General features: G+C 42.6%; 1 protein-coding gene across 2 annotated transcripts in view; it reads right to left on the reverse strand.

Moving 5' to 3' along the window:
* The window catches only part of LOC124776965, a 252,457-nt gene that overhangs the window by 12,588 nt on the left and 218,049 nt on the right, over positions 1–21,820 (reverse strand). Inside the window, exons 5-6 of one of the 2 annotated variants that reach the window (XM_047252204.1) lie at positions 13,302–13,403; positions 2,465–2,589 (exon numbers count right to left, since the gene is read on the reverse strand). In XM_047252204.1, coding sequence (XP_047108160.1) covers positions 2,465–2,589; positions 13,302–13,403 — 227 coding nt within the window. The remainder of the gene's footprint in view (positions 1–2,464; positions 2,590–13,301; positions 13,404–21,820) is intronic. The other variant, XM_047252205.1, reaches the window with a different exon arrangement.

The raw sequence follows: 21,820 nt of genomic DNA on the forward strand, positions 1-21,820 counted from the left end.
AACACATTTAATATACATTTGTTTTTAGGCTAGTGGCACGCACGTATGTGTGATATCCAAACAATGTCATTGACGTTTTATTGTAGCCCAACCCACCTCGTACCTTTGAACCTCTTTGCTCGGACGTCTTTCTGCCATCAAACTAGCCCGTTCAACATACAGTTGTAAAGTGACGTGTACGAAATTCTTAGAGATGGATGTGTTACAAATACGTAACTTCCAATTGATACCTTGCAAAATGCGTGTTGTAATATTCATCTGTTGGATCTGCGGCTCTCGTCCTTTCTTTCCGCATTTGCAGTTAAATTACAGGACATAGGTTCCGCCGTTTTGCAAACCACCCGGTGGCACACAAGCAAGCAAGCTTCAGATTCATGCTCAATAGATTAAATAGAACACCCGTAAACAAACTGAATTACACACAGTAAAACAGGCAGCAGAGGAAAATGGTTACAAGCCCCACATGATAGAGAAATTAAACCAACAAATTTTTAACAGAAAAGGAAGGAAAGCACAACACACACAAAAAACCTTACACAACACAGAGCAACACAACATACACACAATGACCACATGCGAGAAAGAAGCGCACAACAGCACAGACACAAAACAAAATGGCACATTCTCACCTACGATAACAAAATTGTTCACAAAATAGGCATCATACTGAAGAAACAAGGACGTCAAGTAGGATACTGGGCAGACAACACAACATAGAAAAAACTCAGAAGACGGAAGACACCCACAGATAAGTTCAACACATCAGGAATATATGAACTCACATACAACACTTGTCAATCAGTATACATCGGACAAACAAGCACGAAGTTTAAAGCAAGCTATCAGAACACTTCAGAGCACATTTGCTGACAACCTATTGGCCCATAATCACCAACCAATTGCAATAGAAACAGATATAAAAATACTGAAATCTAGCCACAGCCTGTACCGCAAACTAACAGTAGAACAGAACTTCCATATACATAAGGCAATAGCAGAAGGCAAACAGGTTTTAAATGAAAACACTAACTCTGTAAAGGCACATTACTTAACACATTAAAGGAACTTTACAGCAAAAGCAACACAAACAGCTAAAGGACCTTATACACATACGCACACCTCTCTCTCTCTCTCTCTCTCTCTCTCTCTCTCTCTCTCACACACACACACACACACACACAAACAGAAAGAAAGAGAAAAAGTAAATAAAATTCAAATTCGGCGCCAAGCTTTCTCGGGAACATAGGAATGCCGACGGGGGTTAGGAAACACAACATAGTGCTCACCGCATCTTGCGAAGTAAAAAGGCATGTTGTTGTTGTTGTGGTCTTCAGTCCTGAGACTGGTTTGATGCTGCTCTCCATGCTACTCTATCCTGTGCAAGCTTCTTCATCTCCCAATACCTGCTGCAGCCTACATCCTTCTGAATCTGCTTAGTGTATTCATTTCTTGGTCTCCCTCTACGATTTTGACCCTTCACGCTGCCCTCCAGTACTAAATTGGCGATCCCTTGATGCCTCATGTGTCCTACCAACCGATCCCTTCTTCTAGTCAAGTTGTGCCACAAACTCCTCTTTTCCCCAATTCTATTCAATACCTCCTCATTTATGAAGAAATAAATTACGTTAAGATGTGCGTGCAATGTCCTCGAAATCCAAAACAAGAAGGATCGGTCACAACAAAATGTGAGTAGTAACAAATACATTCGCAAAACACTTTGACACGCCAAAAGACACGTTTTAAAAGATTAAGGGATGTGTTGCATCGCCGATGAAATTAAAATTTACATCGCTTGGTTTGCAGATGACAAGTTATCAGTGCAGGACTCTACAGAGTTGATCCTGAAAAACCACATAATGTATTTGCGAAAAGATGGAACCCATATCCTATAATGAATGTTGTAATGTTTACTAAATGTTGTACATGTATACATGTGTAAACAGGACAATTTATTGAATAACACAGAAAAGAAATAACAACGTACATTACATGCGTTCCAACTTGGAAACCATTCGGAATAGGATCTGTGTCCATATGAAGTTTTCTCCTCCAAATGATCATTGCTGTCGTATCCCCAGAATACGGATTATCCTTCCTGGGACAATATGCATGTAAGAATATAAACACTTGCACGAGGCCGGCCGCTGGTGGTCAAGCGGTTCTAGGCGCTTCAGTCTGGAACCGCGCGACAGCTACGGTCGCAGGTTCGAATCCTGCCTCGGTCATGGATGTGTGTGATGTCCTTAGGTTAGTTAGGTTTAAGTATTTCTACGTTCAAGGGGACTGATGACCTGAGATGTTAAGTCCCATAGTGCTCAGAGCCATTTGAACCATTTTGAACTTGCACGAGGCTCCTTCCCCTATGGAAACACGCATGGACATGGATAAGCCCCCTCTGATCTCACGTGATACCGGCAAAGAGCAGGAACTAGGTAGAGGAGGCTGCGAAGGGCAGTGGCCTTACAGACTGCAGAGGTGGGTGTAGTGGTCGCGCAGCAGCTGGTTCTCGCGCCGCGCCTTGCGGAGTTCCTCCTCCAGGTCGAGTTCGCAGCCGTCATCCATGCGGCTCTGCAGAACTGCCCGCTGCTCCTGCAACAGACGGCGAGTACTGTGCTGTCACCTCTCTGCGGCGCCTGCCATGGATGGACTAAACTAGTACAAGTACGCGCAATAGGTTCTACCTCCAACCAGGTGACAGTGTCCAGTAACTTTAAATGTGAACATTTTAGGTTAGGCTTTACAGTGACTGTTATTGACAGTAAATGAAACAACAAGTTTACTGTTACCAGTCACTGTGTATTTATCTCCACGACGCGCTTCAAGGGTTTAAACCTCTATCATCAGGTGGATTTACATTTGTTATTATGACATTTGTGTGTGTGTTGTGTTACGATTATTCGAAGGAAATTGTGGCACTGTCTAGTGGAAAAACAAAACACCATTTGTAACGTCTAGAGAAACAAAAACAATATATTATGTAGTAATTAGAGAATTAGATGTATCATATTGTGTCATTGTATAAAATTATGTATTTTTTTTATTATTTATTTCTGAAAACGTCTGCGTCGGCGAGTAATAAAACCGACACAGAAGATAAATGTTAAACAGAGATTAAAAAAGGAACTAGTATATAATACGTGTTGAATATGAATGTCTTTGTCGTCTTAATTTGGAAGTTGTGCGAGTAAGATCTCCTGTTGTTGTCGTAGAGAACGCCAATGTAGCATTCTTTTGTCGAGACTAAGCAATGTACGCCATTACGTGTGAATTCACAAAGGTCTGTAATCACTGAGATATTTAAAGGTTTTAATAGAGTTGTTTAAATGAAAACTTGTATTATTTATTGTTAAGCTTGCTTGCATATTATCCCATCCTGTTGAGACATTTTTCAGTTATATAAATATTATCTGTGGTGCTGAGCTGCGTGGAGAACGAAGAGCCGCTGCCGCGGCGTATTTAAACGACTTACAATATAGTCGAGCATACCGCAAGGAAGCTGTAAAATAATAGTAAAATAATATTATTTCTTTTAGCTCCCAGACTGGCAGCGAAGATCAGCAGATTTTATGATGTGTTGCAGATTGACGCGGGCTGCTGATAGGATATAATTTACAGTGCAAATAATTTAATGTACCTTCAGAATCTGATAGGAATCTTGCTGTGCTCCGTTCTGATCTGGCAAACTTTATAGTGACAACGTATTTTTTAATGAGAGTCTCATGTTCTTGGGCTAGTCGTGGTATGAAATAGCATTTTAACGAGAAATAAAATCCACTGCGAACTTGTGTTTTTGAACGATCACACGAACTGTAACATCAGTGTTCATAACAAAGTAATTTCAACTTTTAATCACTATGAAGTAGGGAAGATATATTGATTCTTAGCATGAGTTGCAGTTACGAAAAATCGTTCCTTAAATTGTAGGCCAGATACAGAACAATAAGACTTCCATATATACATTTTATTCCGCTAAAAGGTAATGATGATAAAGAAAAGCAAAGCACAGCATTGCTAAAAGTATTTCACGTAACTCTTTTCGTAAATGTGTTGTTACAAAGAGAATAAATAAACCAAAGAGCAACAATTTTACAATCCGCGAGAGAGTTGTACGTGAAACATTTCAGAACATCGTTTTGGGTTTATTTTGACAAAATATTAAACGTAAATCTAACGGTAAACGTAAAATAAGTAAAACAGAGTACCTCCAGTGGTCACAGGCTCCTTTCAGTGTCGTAAGACATCACATGTATACTGTCATATTTCGTAAACAAATATGGCGTCTGGAAACTATTGGGTGCAAGGATCGCATAGCAGAAGAGAAAACATCAACATAAAGTACTAAGAATATGCAGCGTAACAACATTATTATAAAATAAATTTTAAAGGGTTTGGAGATGTTTGTTTTGAGGTGTCGAATACATGCGTTGGAATACATACTTCAGGTGGCAAATAAATCCAATTTTGACTAGTTAAAATAGCTTAAACTTCATACTCGTTTATACAATCAGGTGAAAGTTTCCAAACTTTAAGTACAATAATCATATTGGCTGAAATAGTGTTTTGTTCCTCCACTAGACAGTGCCACAAGTTCCTCCAAAAAATCGTAAGACAACACACACACGAATGTCATAATAATAAATGTAAATCCACCTGATGATGGAGGCTTAAACCTTTGAAACGCGTCGTGGAGATAAATAAACAGTAAACTTGCTGTTTCATTTAGTGTCCAGTAGCCCAATAAGGCCAATTCACATCAGTTTCCAATGGAACGGAAATGAATGGCTGCTGACATATTAGATGCAACGACAACACATCATAACTTCGCTAAGCCCAATACAGAAAAGTGGAAAAGAGGTAATGGAATACTATCCCTGATACAAAAGGCGCAATATACAAACATCAAAAAAGGTTTTGCATCACCTCGGTTCCGAGAATTCCTGGAACTGGCACAGAAAATTGGAATAGAGATCACCATAACCATCATATACACCCTTTTTCTTGCTCATGGAAACCACACAGTGCATATCGTATGACCATACAGCGAGACCTTCAGATATGGTGGTCCCAATTGTTGTACACACCAGTACATCTGATACTCAATACCATGTCCTCTTGTACTGATGCATGTCTGTTTTCGTCGTGGCCTACTTTCCACAAGTTCATCAAGGCACTGTTGGTCCAGATTGTCCCACACCTCAACGGGATTCGGCGTAGATCCCTCAGAGTGGTTGGTGGGTCACGTCGTCCCTAAAAATGCCTTTTCAATCTGTCCCAGGCGTGTTCGATAGGGTTCTACATCTACATCTACATTGATACTCCGCAAGCCACCCAACGGTGTGTGGCGGAGGGCACTTTACGTGCCACTGTCATTACCTCCCTTTCCTGTTCCAGTCGCGTATGGTTCGCGGGAAGAACGACTGTCTGAAAGCCTCCGTGCGCGCTCTAATCTCTCTAATTTTACATTCGTGATCTCCTCGGGAAGTATAAGTAGGGGGAAGCAATATATTCGATACCTCATCCAGAAACGCACCCTCTCGAAACCTGGCGAGCAAGCTACACCGCGATGCAGAGCGCCTCTCTTGCAGAGTCCGCCACTTGAGCTTATTAAACATCTCCGTAACGCCATCACGGTTACCAAACAACCCAGTGACGAAACGCGCCGCTCTTCTTTGGATCTTCTCTATCTCCTCCGTCAACCCGACCTGGTACGGATCCCACACTGATGAGCAACACTCAAGTATAGGTCGAACGAGTGTTTTGTAAGCCACCTCCTTTGTTGATGGACTACATTTTCTAAGCACTCTCCCAATGAATCTCAACCTGGTACCCGCCTTACCAACAATTAGTTTTATATGATCATTCCACTTCAAATCGTTCCGTACGCATACTCCCAGATATTTTACAGAAGTAACTGCTACCAGTGTTTGTTCCGCTATCATATAATCATACAATAAAGGATCCTTCTTTCTATGTATTCGCAATATATTACATTTGTCTATGTTAAGGGTCAGTTGCCACTCCCTGCACCAAGTGCCTATCCGCTGCAGATCTTCCTGTACTTCGCTACAATTTTCTAATGCAGCAACTTCTCTGTATACTACAGCATCATCCGCGAAAAGCCGCATGGAACTTCCGACACTATCTACTAAGTCATTTATATATATTGTGAAAAGCAATGGTCCCATAACACTCCCCTGTGGCACGCCAGAGGTTACTTTAACGTCTGTAGACGTCTCTCCATTGATAACAACATGCTGTGTTCTGTTTGCTAAAAACTCTTCAGAGGATGGCTTTCACGTGTCGTACAGCCGTTACGGCGCCTTCCATGACCACCAGCGACTTACGTCGGCCCCACATAAATCTACCCCAAAGCAGCAGGTACATCCACCTTGCTGCACTAAGTGGACAGTGTGTCTGGAGAACATTTTGGCCACTCTAGTCGAGCGATGTCGTTATCCTGAAGGAAGCCATTCACAAGATGTACACAATGGGGGCGCGAATTGTCGTCCATGAAGACGAATGCCTCACCAATATGCTGCCGATATGGTTGCACTATCGGTCAGAGGATGGCTTTCACGTGTCGTACAGCCGTTACGGCGCCTTCCATGACCACCAGCGACTTACGTCGGCCCCACATAAATCTACCCCAAAGCAGCAGGTACATCCACCTTGCTGCACTAAGTGGACAGTGTGTCTAAGGCGCTCAGCCTGATGGTTGCCTCCAAACACGCCTTCAACGATTTTCTGATTGAAGGCATATGCGACACTCATCGGTGAAGAGAACGTGATGCCAATCCTGAGTGGTGCATTTGGCATGTTGGTGGGCCCATCTGTACCGCGCTGCATGGTGTTGTGGTTGCAAAGATGGACCTCGCCATGGACGTCAGGAGTGAAGGTGCGCGTCATGCAGCCTATTGCGAACAGTTTGAGTCGTAACACGACGTCCTGTGGCTGCACGAAAAACATTATTCAACATGGTGTCGTTGCTGTCACGGTTCCTCCGAGCCATAATCCGTAGGTAGCGGTCATCCTCTGCAGTAGTAGCCCTTGGGCGGCCTGAAGGAGGCATAGCTGTATCTCCTCCATGTTCGAACAACATCACTTTGGTTCACTCCTACATGCCTGGACACTTCCCTTGTTGAGAGCCCTTCCTGGCACAAAGGAAAAATGCGGACGCGATCGAACTGCGGTATTGACCGTCTAGGCATGGTTGAACTACAGACAACGAGCCGTGTACCTCCTTCTTGGTGGAATGACTTGAAGTGATCGGCTATCAGATCCCCTCCATCTAATAGGTGCTGCTCATGCATGCTTGTTTACATCTTTGGGTGGGTTTAGCGACATCTATGAACAGTCAAAGGGACTGTGTCTGTGATGTAATATCCACAATCAATGTCTATCTTTAGGAGTTCTGGGAACCAGGGTGATGCGAAACTTTCTTTAATGCGTGTAGTATCAGATTTAAGAACCTAGCTACATTGGAATTTATTAATGATCAGAAAAAACTTCATAACGTATGGTCTTGATAAACTTTGCATAATAAGATACTGAGCAGGAGAACAACAGAAAAAGTATCGTCGAAATATTCGGAAGCGTCGAAGTTTATTTGTTAGCGAAAATATGTAGATACAATCGCATCAAATAATATTTATAAGCCAATACATAGAGCCTGTTTACCATGTCCATTGTCTTTTATTTGTAAGCATCAAATAAAGTAAAGCAGAACTGTGCTTTTCTCCTTCAATACGAGTACAGCTGACATTTTCGCTATTTATAAAAGTATATTTCCTGAAAACTGCGTACACTGTGTAAGCTTTTTCTCCTACCAGCTATTACTGTAAAACTTAAATCATTTTTCAATTTCATATATCTGGCCTCTCTTGTGTGAGAACACTCAATGGGAAATATATTCAAATCGGCATGGAACATTGGGAATGTGTCAAGAAAAAAACACAAAATAATAAAAAGATTAAGAAGAGGCAAAAACACGAAATCCACTATCATAACACGATTGGAAAGACCAGAACACAGTTCTCATCACCAGCATTAACCTCTCGTCCCATCCCGTTCCATTCCATTGACGGCCTGTATGAAAGCCGGCGGAGTAAATGCAGTGTGGAATGTTTCCACGTTTCATTCCATCCGGTTCCGTCAAGCGCAAATCGATTTTCAGTTATTTATTACGCTCCAAATGCGGCAAACCAACTTTTATAGCATTTCCATATTTAGAGAAAGCTTTCGGCAATATGGGTTGGAATGCACTCATTGAAATTCTGAAGTTAGCAAGAATAAACTATGACGAGCGAAAAGTTATCTGGCACTTCGACAGAAACCAGAGTACAGCTATAGAGTCAAAGGACATGATAGGGAAGCAGTAGTTGAGAAGGGAATGAGCCAGGGTTGTAACCTATCCGTGATGTTATTCGGTCTGTACTTTGAAGAAGCAGTAAAGGAAGAAAAGGAGAAATTGGGAAAGGGAATTAAAGACAAGGAATTATACGTTCATACTTCCATACTATCAGATAAAACGAACTCCTTGGGGGTCAATTCCAGAGATCTATGTGGCCAAGAGCAAAAGGCAGTATTATCATGTCATGTACGACCGATCCAGTGGTTTGGAAGAAGTTGATTCAAAAAAGTGCGCAACTCCGTACCCCAGTGTGATGTTGCTCTGTCTTGCTGAACGTATATACCCTTACCTAAACCCAAGATGGGTGCAACAACCTGGCTGTGGAAATCAGATCTGCGAAATGTAATGCTTATATGAATTAACTGACTTAATGGAATGTAATGCTGATACAAATCAACTGACTTCACACTCACCTCGTCTTCGTGCTGCAACGTTGGCGCAAGTTGTTCAAGGGTAGAAGATGGTTAAAGCGGTGGCTCAAAAATTCCAAGTTGAGCTCGGCCTCTGTATGCTGCGCTAAGTCAGAGACATTTCTCTCTGAAACTCTCTGCAATGACCTGTGGCAAGTATCTGCTACAGCTGCCTTCCAACTAGAGTTCTCTTCCATCGCCCTGAAGCAAGTGTTTTCTAGATCTACTCTACGAGTCTTAGAGGACTTGCCAGTGTCAGGATCTCGCCGGCCATAGCAACAGATTTTGCAAGTTCCGACCAAAGATAATTTAAGAAACAAGATTAACAGTTTCCTACTTTCGTGGTTTTTCTCAGTAACCAATAAGCTGTATTTCTCCTATCGCATGGGGAAGAAGGCAGAATATCTCTACATGCATACGCGAGAACTTTCTATTACTACTGAAATAATGACTGTGAGGCAAACAGAGAGCCTGGTACTAGAATTTGAAATAGCAGGCTGTGTTGGGCTAAACGGTTGCTCCCATTCATTGAAGGCTTGCGTTTTCTCCTGCACATCAGATTATTATCTTAGATAAAAAGGATTGCTTTTCGTTCTCACACAATTCAGTTTTAGGGCAAGCTGCTCTTCCTCGACGCATCTGCTGGGATGACACGGCTGACCACCTCTGCTCTCTATCTGCACGGAGAAAGGCTTTCAGCAGCAGACAACTTTACGACTATTCCGTTCCCTTAAGTGAACTTCCCTATCGTGAACCAGCTGCCCCCAAGGCTACCAAAATAACAAGACTCCCTCACTTTATCAAGAGGAAAGGAGATATAGAAGTAATTAGAAGTGCAGTCATTGGTAGTAATGAATCTTACTTGCAGCATTCGCATCCTCTCTGTATTTGTAAGGAGTGAAAAAGCAGAGAATGAGACATATGTGTAATATATGTCACGTGTGCAAACGTCTTTATCTCCACCTGAGCCCATGGACCTATTGCAATCAAATTTGGTACATGTATTACTTAGTATCTGGTACGAAATACTGCGGGCGTAAAAACCAACCACTAGTTACCCAATTCGGTGGCAGTTATGACAGACTGATGGACAGAGAAGGGGCAAGTGGGAGTGAACAGGTCAAGGGAGCTGAGGAGGTGGGCAGGCCGCAGGATAGAGAGAAGAAGTAGAAGGAGGAGATGAATAGCAAGAGAGAGAGAGAGAGAGAGAGAGAGAGAGAGAGAGAGGGAGGGGGGATGAGGAGATGGTATAATAGAATACTGAAATGAACAAATTCCCAGGAAACGTTGGTTTGATTTTACTTGACTGTTTATTGGGATCCGCATGTTAAATTACAAAACAGATCATGGTAGACTTTGGGAATAAACTGACACTGTAAGTAGTAGACGAGTTTAGTTATTTTGGCAGCAAAGTAGATGATTCTGGCCGAAGTAGAGAGAATATAAAATGCAGACTGCCAATAGCAAGAACATGTTTCTGAAGAAGAGGAATTTTGTCAACATTTAAGCATTACGCAGTCTTTTCATGTCTGGAGTGTAACCTAATGTGGAAGTGAAACATGGATAATAAGCAGTTGATGTGTGCTGCTACAGAAGAATGTTGAAGTTTATGTGCTTAGATCACGTAACTAATGAGTAGGTACTGAACAGAATTGAGGAGAAAAGAAATTTGTAGTATAACTTTACTTTTTTTAAAAATTTAATCGTATGGCTAGGGCCTCCCGTCGGGCAGGCCATTCGCCGGGTGCCGCTCTTTCAATTTGACGCCACTTCGGCGACCTGCAGTCGATGAGGATGATGATGAGGACAGCACAACACCCAGTCCCTGGGCGGAGAAAATTCCCTGACTCAGCCGGGAATCAAACCCGGGCCCAGAGGATTGACAATCCGTCACGCTGACCATTTAGCTACCGGGGACGTACATGACTTTACTAAAAGAAGCAGTCAGTTGACAGGATATATTCTGAGACATTTAGGAGTCATCATTTTAGCACTGGAAGGAAGGATTGGGAGAAAAACATTCAGAAGAAGACCAAGGTTTGATTACAATAAGAAGGTTCAAATGGACGAAGGTTCTCAGCACTTATCCAGAGATGAAGACACTTACACAGGTAAGCGTGGAGAGCTGCATCAAGCAAGTCTTGAGACTGAAGGCCGCAACCACGACAGGTTCCACGTAGGCAATAGAGTACGCAGAAGCCAGCAAAATATTTTGCATCATTGTAGTACAGGGCTATTCAAAAAGAATAAAGCAATTACTGACTATTTAACATATAGCTATACAGCGATAACTGTTAAGTAGGATGTTTAGGGTTTTATGTTGGTAACGCCACGTAGTGCTCTGTATTAAAATCGCTGACTGCGCTGTGTGCAGTCTGTGGCTGGTTGGGCTCATTGTTGGAATATTCGCTTGTCTGTGCCTGTCAGTAGTAAGTGCCTTCAGTACTTAGAATCTTTTATTTAGCTGGCAGTATTGGCGCTCACTGTATTGCAGTAGTTCGAGTAACGAAGATTTTTGTGAGGTAAGTGATTCATGGAAGGTATAGGTTATTGTTAGTCAGGGCCATTCTTTTGTAGGGATTATTGAAAGTCAGATTTCGTTGCGCTAAAAAATATTGTGTGTCAGTTTAGTGATGATCAGAATAAGTAAAGAGAAAACTGTTTGAGTACGTTGAGTTTTGCTTAGCTGTTTGAAACTCAAATAACGTAGAAGTTTACCAGCACAGTCATTCATAATCTTTCAAGGGGATGTTTGATAACAATTACAGTAAATACAAAAAAGTTCGAATTCTTATTGCTTACTTTATAGGCGTCCTATATGATTCTACTTGGTAACATGGACAACATGTACGCATAATCAATTTCGTGCCAAACAGTGGAACCACTGACGGGAATGCATCAGAAATGTTCATTTTGAGTTTTTGAATTATTTTTTTTTGTAAAGGAGACCCATAACGGGACTTCCATACTATCCGATAAAACGAACCCCTTGGGGGTCAGTTCCAGAGATCTTTGTGGCCAAGAGCAAAAGGCAGTATCATCATGTCATGTACGACCGATCCAGTGGTTTGGAAGAAGTTGATTCAAAAAAGTGCGCAACTCCGCACCCCAGTGTGATGTTGCTCTGTCTTGCTGAACGTATAATTTGTGGAATTTGTATGAAACTGAGGCATTACCCGTTGCTCAAGCATGTCCAGGTAACTGTTTTCTGTACAGGATCCGCCAGTTTCACTTACAACATAGAAGTGTTCACTTACGTATAAACGCGCAGGCGCAGACTTTGAATTCACTGCACTTGCACAACGATCGAAATTTTAAACTTTCTCTCAACAGCAACACAGGATCGTTCACTCATGATACTGTTGTCTAGGCGACAGTATCGTCGTTACATGAACATAAGGAAATGCAGAAAGAATCGGAAAAATTTTTCATTATATTCAGACATAAACTACTAGGATCATGACAGGATGAAATCCATATAACAGATAAACTCGGTGAAGTTGATGGGAATGTTTGGAAGAATCCCGATATAGTTCTCAGGAAAGCTTCTTTGGTAAATTTGGAGAACCTATATTTAAGGAAGACTGTGCGACTGTTCTGCTATCACCATTGTATACATCACACAGGGATCTCCCAAGTTGTTTGCAAAATCCGACTCCCAAGCTGACTGTGGATTCCGATTCCAGAGCTGATGGGAAAAACAGAGTCCAAACTTAGTGGAAACATCTGACTTCGAAGGTGGCAGAAGAGCCAACTCTAGAGTTGTCAGGAAACACGTGACTCCAAACACGGCGAAAAAAATCCGACTTTAAAGATGGCGAAAAAATCCCGACTATAAACGCTGTAGAAAAATCCAACAACATAGTTGGCAGAAAATTCGACTCCAAAATAGGACCCAAATCAGACTTCAAAGTTGGCGGAAAAATAGGCAAGTATAGTAGATACGCAAGTTTAAAAGAGATGCTCAGTGAACTTACATGAGGATGTTTAGAAGAAGGGTAACACTGTTACCGTGAAAATATGTTCAGTAAATTAAGAGCCCCAAATGTGAGGAAGAGTAGGAGAGAGATCATGCATCTACCTCCACTGTATACACTGTGCAGGGATCATGAGACTACTATAAGAGAGGTTAGGATGCATGGAGAGGCATATAGAAGATCATTGTTTTAGTTAGCCGGTATGAGAGTGGAACAGTACGGAAAACCGCCGCTATTACTATGAAGATGCAGATGTATGTTTGCTAGACATTGTTTGGAGCCAACTCATGAAAAGGTGTAAATGATGGCACCATATACTCATATCCAATACGGCTGTGACTGATTTATAGGGTGTCATTGTTAACTTGATCAGTAAGTTGAACCTTGAGAGCAAAAACAGCTATATTCTTTTTTAGTCCTATGACTTTCTCCAACACACTATACCAGTTTTATTTACAGTAAAAAGTGATTTAAACCTGGAAAATTTTACAAGAAATAACTCACTCGCAGTTCTTTAATTTCAGCCATCAAGAATTTCTTCTCTGCCAGGTTCTGCTCAATTGTATCCTCCACTTTCTCCTGCTCTGCTCTTCTCTCCTCGGCATCCTGTGGATAGTTGAAGATATATGTATATATTTAAACTGCAATAAAATGTTCTCTATAGTCTATTGGGAGATTTCATTCACTACACTAATCTCCAAGAAAGCAATTCATGGTCAAGATATAGGTCAAGTATTGTCTCTTGCATGTATTTACTAAACTTATTGTTGCAAATAAATAATTCACTTGCGCATAGAGCTGCTAGTGCCGGTTAAGATTTACGGGGTTCATTAGAAGTTCTACATATTTGAGAGTCTTTGTTTTGCTAAAAAATGAATGCAATTATTCAGGATGGTATGTTAAATTTTTTATATTCCTGGATGCGTCAAAGAGAAGTTAACTGTATTGTGTGCCACTGTTCGTCGATTATGTTCTCTCACTAACTTTCATTTTTATGTACAACTTCAGTGCCAAAGACGAAAATTGTGGTGAAACGTGAATGCAAGCATTAAAGCCACAATAAAAGTAAGAAATGGACGATACAATCCTACCACTGGCTGTATTTTAATTGAATAAAACGAAATGTGTCTCATATGAAAACAACACGTTTGTGAAGTCACTTACACAGTACCGTAAACTATTGTTGCAGCAGTTACTGATACCATGTACACAAATGGACAATTTAACCGACATTATTTCGGAAGTATCAGAGAACTGAAGATACGTGATGATTTAACTTGTTTATGCAAGTTAAATCTCTTCATATTACTCACAGTTAGAATTTTCATGTAGCTGTATTCATGGATTTTTTTTCAACACATACCGTCCTTCTAAAACCGTCACACAACTTGCAGTCACATTCCTGCCGCCGGCCGCTGTGGCAGAGCGGTTCTAGGCGCTTCAATCTGGAACCGCGCTGAAGCTACGGTCGCAGGTTCGAATCCTGCCTAGGGCATGGATGTGTATGATGTCCTTAGGTTAGTTAGGGTTAAGTAGTTCTAAGTCTAGGGGACTGATGATCTCAGATGTTAAGTCCCAGAGTGCTTCGAGCCATTTTGAAATACGCAAATAAACGAAAGTTTTGCATCGCCCGTTTATTTCTAAATTCATAGCGCAGAAAATAAAAATTGTCTTTGAAACATGCGTATACATTCGTTTGCAGTGTGTCCAGAGCGGGAAATGAAAAAAAAAGTGTAACGGAAAAGTTGCCTCGTTCCCAAGGCGGGTTTTTCGCAGCACTCCCGAGAGATTTCATTAGTTGGTGGAACGTCCTCTTCCTCGAAAGCTGGCTTGAATACGTCGTGGTATACTATCGATGAAATCATCATGCAAGCTCTGGTCCAAATTGTACCACAATTCAATGGCGATTCTGCGTAAGTCACGCAGAATACGTGGGCATTGTTGAAGTCTAAAAACAGCTCGTTTCAATCGATCCCACACATATTCGATTGGGTTCATGTCCGGGGAACAGGCAGGCCACTCCATTCTGGCGATACTAGCGTGCTGAAGCAATGTGTTCACGAGAACAGTGCGATGAGCACTCGAGTCACCATCCATAAAGAAGAAATTGTCACCAGAATGTTGGCGACACAGTCCTGTATTAGTTGCAGAATCTCGTCCCCGTACCGTACAGCAGTGAGACTCCCCTCAACAGCTACGAGATGTGTATTGGTCCCATGTAATGCCGTACCACATCATCACCCATCGCCACTTTGTTGCATATGTGGGACACAGTGTTCGAGGCGTTCTATATTACCGGGTTGTATCCAAACACGTTGACTAAGGTTATCAGATTTCGTCCATAAGCAACATCCAACGCCATCCATTCTGCATGATTTATTGACCATCTGTAACGGAGTCGATGCAGTTGTAGTGTACGATGTGACGCTCGCCATGGTCGTCTGAAATGGAGATTGTCTTCGTGCAATCGTCCGCTGAGAGTTTGATACGGTAGGCCTACATGACGTGCTGTAGCCTTTTCGAACGCCGAATTGGTTCTGCAGCACTCAGAGCACTCAGTCCACGATTGCTTTAACTGAGAAGCCGGCCGAAGTGGCCGTGCGGTTCTAGGCGCTGCAGTCTGGAACTGCGGAACCGCTACGGTCGCAGGTTCGAATCCTGCCTCGGGCATGGATGTGTGTGATGTCCTTAGGTTAGTTAGGTTTAACTAGTTCTAATTTCTAGGGGACTAATGACCTCAGAAGTTGAGTCCCATAGTGCTCAGAGCCATTTTTTAAAACTGAGAAGTCGAGAACACTGATCATCGTGGCACCTGTCGAACATGGACGACCTATGCGTTGTAAGTCCTCAACACTACCCGTCAATGGCAATCCGTTCCATGACCGCACCATATCACTTTGACTCCGGTGTTACTTCGAACTACTTACCTGGCTCACAAACCTTCTGAAAGTAATGTTTTGGCGCGGTCCCGATCACGGCCGCGAATGTTCTTCGAGACATAATGGACGTTCACTCTACTATTCCACAGACCTCTCTCATACGTCCGTACCGGTGGTTTATTTACAACTGAAATGGTGCAATCCATTCTGAATGAATTGTCCGACGCCATGCAGGTTGGAGCAGGTAGGCCAACAAGCAGTGATATCCAGCCAAGCTGCCATGCACTGGCGATGGTCGGCCCTCGTTTTGATAACACACACGTGCACCTGAAAACCTCTTCAGACACAGCAGACAGAGCAAGGCGTTTGCCTTGTGTTATGGGTTTGTAGAAATGGCTCTAGAAGACTGTGTTCAGTCTTCCTCTGAAATCGAACACGATCTCTGACTACGTCTTCTGTGCTGTTCGGTCTGCGAAATCCCCCGCAATTATTTTGTGAACTGTTCTAAATTTATCATGTTTATGAATCGCACCTTGTTTGGGCGTCTTTCAAATGACAGAATCTTCCCATGCGTAACGTTTACAAGCAACGACAGCACTTAGCTTCTGACAGGAACAGTCGATAACAACGAACCTGTGCGAAGTTCACCGATCAGCCAGAATATTATGAGAACCGACCTACTACCGAAATGAACTCGTCCAGGCGATAGCAGCGTCATCTGGCGGGGAATGACTGCTAGTCACACACACACACACACGGTACAAGTAGTATCAGTGAGCGTGCTGTCCGTGTGTAGAATGGGGAAGTAACGCGATCTGTCTGAGGTTGACTGAGGGCAGATTGTGATGGCTCGGAGGCTCGGTACAAGCATTTGAGGAAACTGCACGACTTGACGGGTGTTCAAGGAGTGCTGTGGTGTGTGACCTGAACATGTGGGGAAGCCAAGGCGAAACCACTTCCAAACGTCGTGGGGTTGGGCGGCCACCCCTCATTAGACATATTGGGCGTTATAGGCTGAGCAGACTGGGAAAACAGGACAACAGGCAAACTGTGGCGGAACTAACATCAGACTTTAATGTCAATAAAATTCTTCTGGGCTGTTGAGCTCATTGACAACATATATTGACAATGGGCAGTCAACAAGCCAGAAGAATTTTATTGACAGTGACAACGGCCGCGGAAGCCTACCTTATATTACACTTTAATGGTGGGTAAAGTACAAGTGTGTCTGAACACACAGTATAGCGAACAGTCCTGACGACGGGCCTCCGCAGCCGACGACAAATGCATGTGCCAATGTTAACACGACGACATCGGCAACTACGACCGGAATGAGATCGTGATCACTGGTACTGGACGTTGGCGCAGTGGCAGAGCGTTGCACGGTATGATGAGTCCCGATACCTTCTTCATCATGCCTATGGGGGGGTGCGAATCCGTCGTCTTCCAGGGGGACAGCTCGTTGACATCTGTATTACGGGACGGAGACAAGCTGGCGGCGGCTCCGTTACGTTCTGGGGAACTTTCACGTCGGCGCCCGTAGGTCCAGTGGAGCTCGCGCAAGGCACCATGATGGCCAAGGGGTATCGTACACTGGTTGCAGACCACGTACACCCCTTCATAACGATCGTGTTTCCCGACAGCAGTGGCATTTTTCAACAAGACAATGCGTAATTTCATAAGGCTGGGCTGTGACGGAACGTGGCGTCATAGCTCATCGCCCCTCCCCAGAATTTAAGGGAATTAGGTGACTTGATTGTGTGCAGATGAGGCGCCAGCTCCCTCCAGCGACCTATCAGGACCCCATTGCTTCCATGCCATGACGCGTCGCCCATGTTGTCCGTGCCGAAGATCGACATACCGGCTATTGAGTAGGTGATCATAATGTTTTGGATGATCAGTGTATTGGGATGATGCAAAACTGTTGTTGATTGTATAGTTAACTGATCGCAACCGTATATTGAAATCTTCTAATTTCTTGGAAAAATTTATTAGTGTCCCTATGCCCTCCTTTATAGAAAGGACACGTGCTATGAGGATTTAAGATCTCATTTTGTAGACTCTAGAACCTGTTCACAAATGTATCTGAAATACAGCAATCACATACACAAAACACATGTTCAAGTTCAGCACGCAGTCTCGATCAGCATGAAGTCTCGAACTTCATGAAACCACTAACTTACTTTATACTGACTATGAAATGCTTTTCAAAAATTGGAAAATATTTCTGCTGGTGCCAGTTTGTTTGAAAAACGATTCTGATGAAGGAAAAATACGTTTAACAGCTTATACCTATATCAGCACAAGAATAGAAGAGCACATGGAAAAAAGCCACAAATACTTATAAATCGCGTAACTGATTGTGGAATGAAAAATAAATCAGGAGAAATTAAAATTAAAATTATGTAATTATTCAATAATTCAGTAAGAAATTGTAATATCAGGGTATCATTCGTCCGCCAGCGCGCAGGCACCTGGTTGGCTAGTCAACTACACCTCCAAAGTATAGCGTGCGGCTACTAAAGACTGTGCAATGCTTTAGCATAGAGTGTCTTTGCACCTCGCCGGCGACTAACAACTCACACAAAAGTAAATGATTTGAAAGACGTTGTTTAAAGCACGGTTTTCAAACTGAAACAGAAAATGGTTAAAAAGTGAGATTTTTTCCCCTGAAATTCAACTTAACTGTAGTAGGTATAGATGTACTACCTAAGGCGACATACGAAAATTTGTGCCGTACCGGGACTTGGACCTGGATTTCACGCTTATCGCGACCGGTCGCTTTGCCGCTTAGGATATCCTAGTACTCTCTCCGGACCGATCCAGACTTCCACATGTTATACACATAGTTCTTTCTTCTCACATACCGTTAATTCATTTGCACACACTCGCATATCTCGTGATTCCCGCGTAGGCTTTTGACTTAAGATAACGAGAAGTCATAGACTATCGTTCACTTTTTCGTCACAGGCCGTCTTCGTCGTGTATGTGCGCGCGCGCATGTGTGTGTGAGACATATGAAAGTCTGAATCAGTCTGGAGATATCCTGAGTAGTAAGGCGATCACTCACGATAAGCGAGAAGTCCCAGTTCGAGTCCCTGACAGATTTTCATGTATCGCTTTAGGTAGTACATCTATACCTTTTACAGTTAAGTTGAATTTCAGGAATAAATATCAATATTTGAGACTGTAGTTAGTCATCAAATCCAAAAATTAAAAAAAAATCCCTGATGAAATATTAATGGCAGCCTCTGCTTTTCACCATTTAGATTCCACTTTTTTATTTGTATGGCAGTCATTTTCATTAGAGGTGGCAGCGGACGAATTGCCACTATTCATTCAGCCACACCATTATGCGAGGGCGAGCTGAAAAATAATGCCTCGGAATTTTTTATGTGAAAACTCTTGAAGCTTTTTAAATAAAAGAAACGTTATTGTCATTCTACATATTCACAGTCTTCTGCCGCTGAAAGACTCCGAATTGCAGCGTTTAACATGGCGGTGTGTAACGTAGCAATATTGATGCGTGAGAAATAGCATGGTGTAATCGAGTTTCGAGTTAGAAGAGTTCATTCACACATAGAGCACCCCCTCCTTCAACAAGACAATGCCAGACTACACACGAGCTCTTCTGAGACAATTCGAGACCTTGAGTTCACTGTCACTTATCATACTCCATACAGGACCGACTTGGCCCCATCCTATTTTCATCTGTTTACAAAACTTAAAGGAACACCTTCGAGGACTTCACTTTGATAGTAGCGAAGGGGTGAGGACAGAGGTGAAGTTGTGCCTCCGTCAACGAAGTCAAACATTCTACAGAGACGGTATCCACAAATAAATGAAAGAAATATCTTCGTCGCCAGCGTGAGCGTGAGAAATAAGCATGTAGAAATGAAGAATAAAGATGTAGGATTTTAATAGGGTTCTTTTGTTTAAAAAGCTATAAGAGTTTTCAGATAAAAAAATTCAGAGGCATTTTCTGCACCCCCTCGTACAATTTTACAAATCCGATATAATTTTTTATTAATAGATAAAATACTTCATGATGTTTATGACAAAACGATCTACAGTCACTTCACAATGAGTAAGAGATGATTGGAGCTCCTAGTAACTGTAGGCAGTATTGGGAAGGATGTTATATGGAAAAGGCCTTGCGATGTCGATGTGGGAAGGATCTAACGGGTGGAATGCGGGTGTTAGGGGATGAGCGGGACGCCAGCTGAGTAAGGAAAGTGACTGGGTTGGGTAAGGTGGGTTATGATGGGAAGGCAGGGTAGATTTCAGGGATTTGTTCACGGTCTGAGAGAGGAAGGTGATCACAATTAAATTGGAAAGGACATTGAGAGTTTGGAGATGAAGGGGATGTAGGATTATCTCAACGTTGGGCGAACTTCATGAGCTGGTTCAAAACACAAATGGGAAAAGAAAGTCAGATATGTAAATCAAGGGGGGAGTAAATGTTCGTCCAGGATTTCGAAGGATAGACAAAACTTTAGAGGAGCGGAAGTCCATTCTATACAGACGGTGGTGCTGGCCGAATGAGGGTTCTTTTATGTGTCGATGATGTTTGGGGATCTTAATGCTCATATTTGGCTACCTAGTGGTTTTAGTACTTTTAATGCTGTGTAGCTTCTAAGGATGGTTAGTAGGTGAGGGTGGGTGGTTAGTTTATGACCGAGTGGATTAGATTGTTTTGGGCTGTTGGGTAAAGGTCTGTGCTCTGTTTTGATTCCTACTATTATTGCCTGAGTTGTAGGACTGATTGAAAGCTACCACTGATTATGCCAGGAGGTATAGTTGTCTAGATAGGGTTGGAGGGATCACTCGGATGAATGGTGGAGAGGATGGGTTGCAAGGGGGGGGGGGAGGGGTGTCGTCAGTGTAGTGCGATAAGTACAAAAGAGGAAGTAGTTTTTGCGTATTTGGGTGTCGGCTGTGTGTACGAGATAGAAGTGTGGTTATGGGATGGGTCCTTCGGCCACTCCTGTAGATGGCTGGAAAATTTTGGAATGTGTTGTTAACGCTCACATAGGACAGACGGCTAATCAGAAAAGATGCAAGTAGAATGCCAGAGGTGGTCATATACTTTTTCGATGTCTATGGAGAGGAAGAGGGAGGAATGGCGTTTGTTATGTAGTTACTATAGAAGACGAACTATGTGATGCAGTTGATCATCGGCGGAGAAGAGCCTCAGTGGGTGAAATGAAGTGGGAGTTGTTGCTCTAAATGCTCATAGATGTGTTTGGAAAAAATGGACCCGTGGACCTTGTCGAAGACTGACGTAAGCCTAATGCTTCGGTTGAAAGAGGTTTTACTACGAGTTTGTTGGATTTTAGAAAGAGGAGAGTTTTTGAGGTCTTCCACGACACGAGATATAAATTAGTATAAACTATGGAGTTGTACAGATTTTCTAGGGTTTCCAGGAAGGCAGTAAGTCAGTAAGAGGGGCCAGAGAACGATGGAGGTAGAGGCTGTGTTGTGTTTCTTTGCAATAGCGTTACCTATATCGAGTGCTATGATTGCTGTTTTCGAAATTGTTTGTGGTGTGAAGTTAAGTGTTGGAAGCTGGGAGCAAGAGGAGCAACAGATCTATCTGTAGTCATAGACGAGTAAGGGGTTCAAAGTTAGGGTTATCCAGAATGGCAAATGTGTCTTGGACACAGAACGCGAAAAGATTTGCATTACATAGGTTGTCAGCGATGGCTTGGTTGTTGTTAAGGAGTGCGTACTGCTGAGCTAGGTTATGGCCAGTATCTCAATACCTCCGGTTTGATGCATGTCTGTCCTCAATCTCGGCCTTTTTTGCATTTAATAAATATCGGATGTTTGTTTGTAATAATTGCTTTTGGTGTATTAGTGCTTTCCGGACACGGGTGGAGAAGAAACGGCGCTAGAGCCAGCGCGATCCTCTAAGAACAGTATTATTCAAAAAGAGGAAGGAGGTTTTCAGAATTCAACTCTCACAAAATACAAAGGATGAAAGTACAAATCGAACGCTCCTAGACTGACAAAAGTGTAAAGTCTTGAAGAGTGTAAAGTCTTGAACAGTCCACGTAATTCAGTTCAAAGGCATAGTGGCGCTGTTGATTGTCTGTAGAAGAATGGGAACATCAAAGGAACCATTGTCTCGTGTGCTGCAAT

The sequence above is a fragment of the Schistocerca piceifrons genome, chromosome 2, assembly GCF_021461385.2.
Source record: "Schistocerca piceifrons isolate TAMUIC-IGC-003096 chromosome 2, iqSchPice1.1, whole genome shotgun sequence".
NCBI lineage: Eukaryota > Metazoa > Arthropoda > Insecta > Orthoptera > Acrididae > Schistocerca > Schistocerca piceifrons.